At 36.6% G+C, this 6,256-nt stretch overlaps 1 protein-coding gene across 1 annotated transcript; it reads right to left on the bottom strand.

Moving 5' to 3' along the window:
- Positions 1–4,353: 4,353 nt before the first annotated feature.
- On the bottom strand, positions 4,354–5,651 carry LOC131619523 (uncharacterized). Its single transcript, XM_058890611.1, has 2 exons — positions 5,521–5,651; positions 4,354–5,350 (listed from the first exon to the last, which is right to left on the bottom strand). Exons 1-2 carry the CDS (start codon positions 5,649–5,651, stop codon positions 4,354–4,356), a joined length of 1,128 nt encoding a protein of 375 aa, XP_058746594.1.
- Positions 5,652–6,256: the final 605 nt, after the last annotated feature.

The raw sequence follows: 6,256 nt of genomic DNA, 5'->3' as shown, positions 1-6,256 counted from the left end.
TTCAGGAAATATATAAAGAGTACGCACAAATCAGCGCTCAGAAGCTTTGACTCAGAAGGTTCAGCATGCAACATCAGAACATGGTCTGACAAGACATCAGAAGTTGGTCAAGCAGAATCAGAACATGGGTCTATGGAAGCATCAGAAGAACTAGAGATCAGAAGCAGAAGCACTGAAGTTCTCATGGTATCATGCTCAGAAGCTCTTCAAGGTCAGAAGACAAGAAGATGCTCTACACCAAGCTGTTTGAATCTGATGATATTCAAACGTTGTATACACAAACATCAGATCAGAAGCAAGTACAAGATGGCAGGCTACGCTGACTGACAAAAGGAACGTTAGAAGCTATTAAAGGCAACGTCAGTAGACACAGCGTAAACAAGGCTCGAGGTAGTTGACAAAAGAGTGAAACATTAAATGCAATGCTGTACGGATTACGCAAAGCATTAAATGCTCCCAACGGTCATCTTCTCAAGTGCCTATAAATATGAAGTTCTGATGAAAAGCAAGGTTTCGAATTCTGAGGAACTCTATACAAACTTGCTGAAACGCTGTTCAAATCAAAGCTCACAAAATTAATCTTCATCAAAGCTCACTACATTGCTGTTGTAATATATTAGTGAGCTTAAGCTTAAACTTTAAAAGAAATATCACTGTTGTGATTATAGCTTTTCAGAAGCACTTGTAATACTCTTAATTGATTATATTAATTTGTAAGGAACTAGAGTGATTAGGTTTGATCAGAAAACTCTAGGAAGTCTTAGCTTGTGTCTAAGCAGTTGTAACTAGAGTGATCACGTGGTGGTCAGGATACTCTAGAAAGTCTTAGCTTGTGTCTAAGCAATTGTTCCTAGAGTGATCAGGTTGTGATCAGGAGACTCTAGAAGACTTAGTCGTGGGCTAAGTGGATAATGTTGTACCCCAAAATTTGCCCTCGTATCATTACAAATGTCATTTTATTTCGATTAAGTGACGTAGTCCATTTGGTAAGGAGGTAAGGCTTACAGGTACAAAGTCTTGGGTTCAAATCCCACTTCCGACATTTTTCCTTTTATTTATTTCTAACTTTAACTTTAGTTTTATTTTATTCAAAAAAGTCACAAAAAATACTTTTTATTTTAATTTTCGTTTTTTTATTTTAGGTATGTTTTAAGTATTAATCTTCATTTTAAATCATGATTGTATGCATTCTTAGCTAAAAAATAAAAATAAAAAAAAACTTGGATAACTCTTTTGCTAATTTTAGTATAGTTTTAATTTTATCATTACTAAAATCTTTACTTGATTGTTATTTTAGGTAGATTGTTGTCACTTTTTATTTCTTAGTTAGGACTTAATTCTATAATAGGTAAATTCATTACTATTTTGATATTAGTTTCTCAGGTTCATTACTAGCTCATTACTAGCTGTATGTTATTATTATTATTATTATTATTATTATTATTATTATTATTATTATTATTATTATTATTATTATTATTATTATTATTAGAGAAAAACAAAAAAAATCAAATCTTCCAATACACCAAATGTCCGTTACAAGACCATAATTCCAATTATGCGTCAAACGACAGCAATCTCGCAATAGTTGCATAAAAATCATTCGAATTTGAGTCAAAATCAATTTCAATAAAATCTCATGAATCTGATCAAAACATACTAAACACAAAGTGAATCAGATTAATTGCAAGAACCTAATGTGTCACTATAAAAAGAAGAGCAAAATTCATCAGTGGGGGAGAGAATTCATAGCCGCAGCAACCACCCCTGGTTCAGGCAGCCGCACGAACAACCAAACCGCAACCACTTGCAGATTCCGGCGCCTTCGATCCTCCGACCGATTCACGTTCAGATCCGCGCAGCCCCCCCCCCCCCCCCCAACATCGCCGTTCAAGCACAACACCGGCGATTTCCTCCAGATTCGGCGAACATCTCTCTTCCGCCAAGAATTCCAACCGCACCGTCCGTACAACCCGCGCCAATGCACAACAGCCACTGTCGGAGACCGCTCATACCGCTAATGTTTAACGTCCGACCGCCGCACTACCCAGCCCACCGACGACGGCTTCATCACAACGATGGCAAACACCGCCATCTCCGCTTTCGGATCTGCCCGCCACCATCGTCCGATCCAAATCTCGCCGTCAACATTTCTTTGCGATAGGTACTTGTCTTGCTTTTTTGTGATTATGTGCTTATATTGTTATTTGTTTTGGTGAGAGAGGATAGAAACAAGAGAAAAGAAACGTGTGGAACAGAGAAAGTGGATCTGAATATTTTGATTGTTCTGCATGATAATATTGTTCCTAATTAAACTGCCACATGTGTTTATATTGTTCCTAATTGTTTGTTTGAAAAGTCAAAACATAAACCACTTTAATTGTTTGTTCTGTATAAGAAAAAGAGAGAGAATTATGTTGTTGCTATCACCGTTAAAATCAAATGAATTTGTTTGTATCATTATTATTTTATTTGAAATTTAGTATCCATTAATTAAAAGTGATTTAAAGAAAAACTTCACGTTAATTTTTTTTAGGTTTGTTAGATTTAGGCTTAATATTTTTTGTTTTGATTTCAAACTCTCTTTTTATCTCATTTAAAATTTAAATTTAACACAACCTTTTTTTTTCATAAAACCAAAAAATTGTTAGTTTCATTATTATGTTTGAACCATTTTAATAGGATTTTCTAGGTTAATTAGATTCTCTTAATATTAAAAAAAATACCAAAAATATTTTAGTTTAATCTCTATTATAAAAAACACAAAAATATGTCTTTTATTTAGATTAATTAAGTTAGTAATTTATACATAATTTTAAGATTTCTCAATTAAATTGTCAATCATCTTTGTGAATAATTTATTTGTATATAAATTTACACTATCTCATCATTTTTTATATGTCTGTACTAACATTTTATTTGCGAGGTACCATTGAACTATTGGACTACTTCATGGACATTAACAAGCTTTCTCGTTAAATTTTGCATATTATCTTTTAGCTTTCATTTGAGTTTATTGTAATAATCGTAACTTACTTTTCCCTCGTTTTTATTATCTGTAATCCCCTCCTCCCCGAAGCCATGTAATAGTTTAGGGCTTTATTTTCCACTTTTACTTTTTGCACCATATAAACTGCTATATTAACTGTTAGATGTATGTTTAGGATTGTATGGTAAGATAACATAATCAAACGCTAGCTAACCTAAATACAAGATTAAATACTGAATACAATACACTTGCACTCACTCACCCCTAGGGTACGCCCCTCTTTGGTTGCCTTCGATTATAAGGTCGTGTCCCTCGAAATGTAGAGGTACCCATTAGCAAAGGTCCCTCGATATAAAATCGTCACTAAGTCCCTCGATGACCCTCGATTGTTGCCTACGAAAAAGTGACGATCGTCCCTTTGAAATTGCTAAAGGTACCTCTACTTGTTGCCTTCAACGACCTCGATGACCCTTCGATGACCCACACGTCCAATAAACAAGGATTTCCTACTTCTATATAGTATGGAAAATCCTAGGAATTTTAAAAGGTATAGAAAAAGACCAACTATTTAGGGTAGTGCTCTTAATATGCCTAGCTCAATAAAAAACATTTTTTCAAAACTCTTTCGAAATACTAAGGCTACGCATTTACGCTAAAGTCCTTATGTCCCTTTTCAATTCAAAACAAACAAACATGAGCTAAGCAAGTTAAGAGCCCGTAGATAACTACGGATGAAAAGGGTGCTTACACCTTCCCTTTTCATAACTTACCCCCCGAGCCCGTTAGTGGATTAAATCCTCGTTTGAGGTAAATCACTTTGTCAGGGGTGGACTGGAGTAGTTTAGTTAACAACGAACCAGGATAAAAATAACTGTGCAATTTATTTTTATCGTTCAAGTTTTTAGACTACACTTATTCAAACCCCCCCCCCCCCCTTTCTAAGTGTTTTTCTATCCTTCAGCAATGTCTCAGCCTTGTAAATTGGAGATAGTAGTGATAATCCGTCTCGGTGCGCAAATGCACATGCTTCTATGATATGTGAGAAATGCATATAAAATGCTTGAAACTTTCCACAGTTGCACCAATGATCATCTAGTAGAACCCGATATTGTTGTCTCGGAAATCCTTCATTGTGGTCAATTTTTTCTCGAACACTGAAAGTGCGGTTGAATCGATCGAAAGCAGTTACATGATGACTGTTGGTCTTCAATGATTGGTCTCTCATAAATTTCATGCAACTCTCGCTGAACAGTTGACCCGATTCTCTAACAGCACTCTACCTCTTACCTCTTATTGAGAATATTGAAGCCATCCTAAAGTAGATTTCTTCCACCAGTGCAGTGATAGGAAGGTTTTGAATGCCCTTAAAAACACCATTCATGGATTCTACTAGTTTTGTTGTCATGTGGCCCCCATTGCACACCGTTGTCGTAAGCCCTGGTCCATTTCTCCCTGAAATGGTTATCAATCCAATTTCCTGTATCCAGATTTGACAATACAATTTCACTCTGATAATGTTGGAATGTAGGTTGAGTTAATGCATATCCTGCATTGACCAGTGTTTTCCTGAGGTGCCTATCCTTAATCTCCCGCATGAAATTATGTGCAATATGGCGAATACAGTATACATGTATTGATGGTGGGTGTTGCCATCCGTTTGCTGGATTGTTGTAAGCACTTTCAATGGTAGCATGCCTATCAGAGATTAAATAAAGACTAGGTCGAGGAGCAACATATTCTCGGAGATTCCTTAGAAAGAAACTCCAACCCGCTGCAGTTTCACCTTCCACTATTGTGAATGCTACTGGAAATATATTGTTGTTTCCATCTTGGGCAACAGCCATCAACATGGTTCCTTTGTATTTACCATATAACCAAGTTCCATCGATTTGCAATATTGGTTTACAATATGCAAACCCTCGTATGCAAGGTTGGAAAGCCCAAAAAAGGCAATGGAATATTCCATTTCCTTGGACACGGGTTCCATCTAGAGCATGCGCTGGCAATGTCTCTAGAATAGAAACGATGTCAGGAGCATGTGTTTGAAGCGCAGTTAGGTAACATGGAAGATTTTTGTATGACTCCTCCCAATTGCCGTACACAATTTCAATGGCCTTTGTTTTCACAATCCAAGCTTTTCTGTAGGATGGAGTGTAGTTGTATGATGTAGTGATATGCGAGATAATCGTTTTCACCTTCAGAGACGGGTCACAGTTGATAAGAGGCAAGATCTCCTGACATATAAGATCATAACTAAGCTTCATATGATCTTGGGACATGTTGGAGTTGACACATGTGTGTTGTTGTGAAATCGACCCTATGACCCAGGCATCACTTCTCTTCTTATACGAAGCACACAGTCTGAATGCACAATCAGGGTTTAACAAATGATTATATACCTTTCTAGGTTCGAGCAGGCCACTTCAAAATCAACATTTTGTGTCATGTGCCATTTTTTAATAGTTCTCAGACATGCCTCCTTAGAAGGAAACTTATATCCGGTCTTTAACACTTCATCACTTTGTATGTACGGGTTGAAGAAGATATCGGATGAACGTTTGTCGCCTTGTAAGTTCAAGTTATTCATATGTGCAGGAGGTTCATACACATGAACTGGAGGCACCGATATGTCATGCTCGTCTTCAGATTCTCCATTGACCATGTCGTCAACTTCAGTTTCATGTTCATCTTCTTCTTCGTCTACAACATCCACCTCTGCTTGCTCGTCAACAGGTAGGTCAATAACTTATGATTGAACAACAAGTGATTGTTGTGTATCGACATGTATGGTAACATACAGCTCGATGCATTCGTACCCAGAATATTCGTGATTAGCAATCATTCTGAAGGTCTTCGTCATTTTGAACCTCAACTTGGTAAAACTTAACCGGGTTGTTGTCACGGATAAAAGGACATTGGTATAAAAATGGTGAAATATGACCCATTGTAATCTTTGCCTCTAATCTCTTACGGAAGTATGCAAAATTGACTTTTCTGCTTAATGAAAATGTAACAACTTCAGTGTTTCTCATCAGAAAACCAGCTGTTTCACATATGAATGTCTCACCGTTTAGATGGGCATTGACTACGTATTGGGGTGGGATGCCATTTTTTGGATAAGTGTTTGGCTGTGTGTTGGGTTGTAAAGAGATATCGGCATTCTTAAGTACCCTAAGATATTACTGTTGTGTAATATTTATCAACACGCCTACAGTCAAACACAACGATTTAAAATTAGATTGAAACACAATAAACATAACACCAATA

The sequence above is a fragment of the Vicia villosa genome, linkage group LG7 (assembly GCF_029867415.1).
Source record: "Vicia villosa cultivar HV-30 ecotype Madison, WI linkage group LG7, Vvil1.0, whole genome shotgun sequence".
Taxonomy (NCBI): domain Eukaryota; kingdom Viridiplantae; phylum Streptophyta; class Magnoliopsida; order Fabales; family Fabaceae; genus Vicia; species Vicia villosa.
This window is presented reverse-complemented; position numbering and strand designations above follow the sequence as displayed.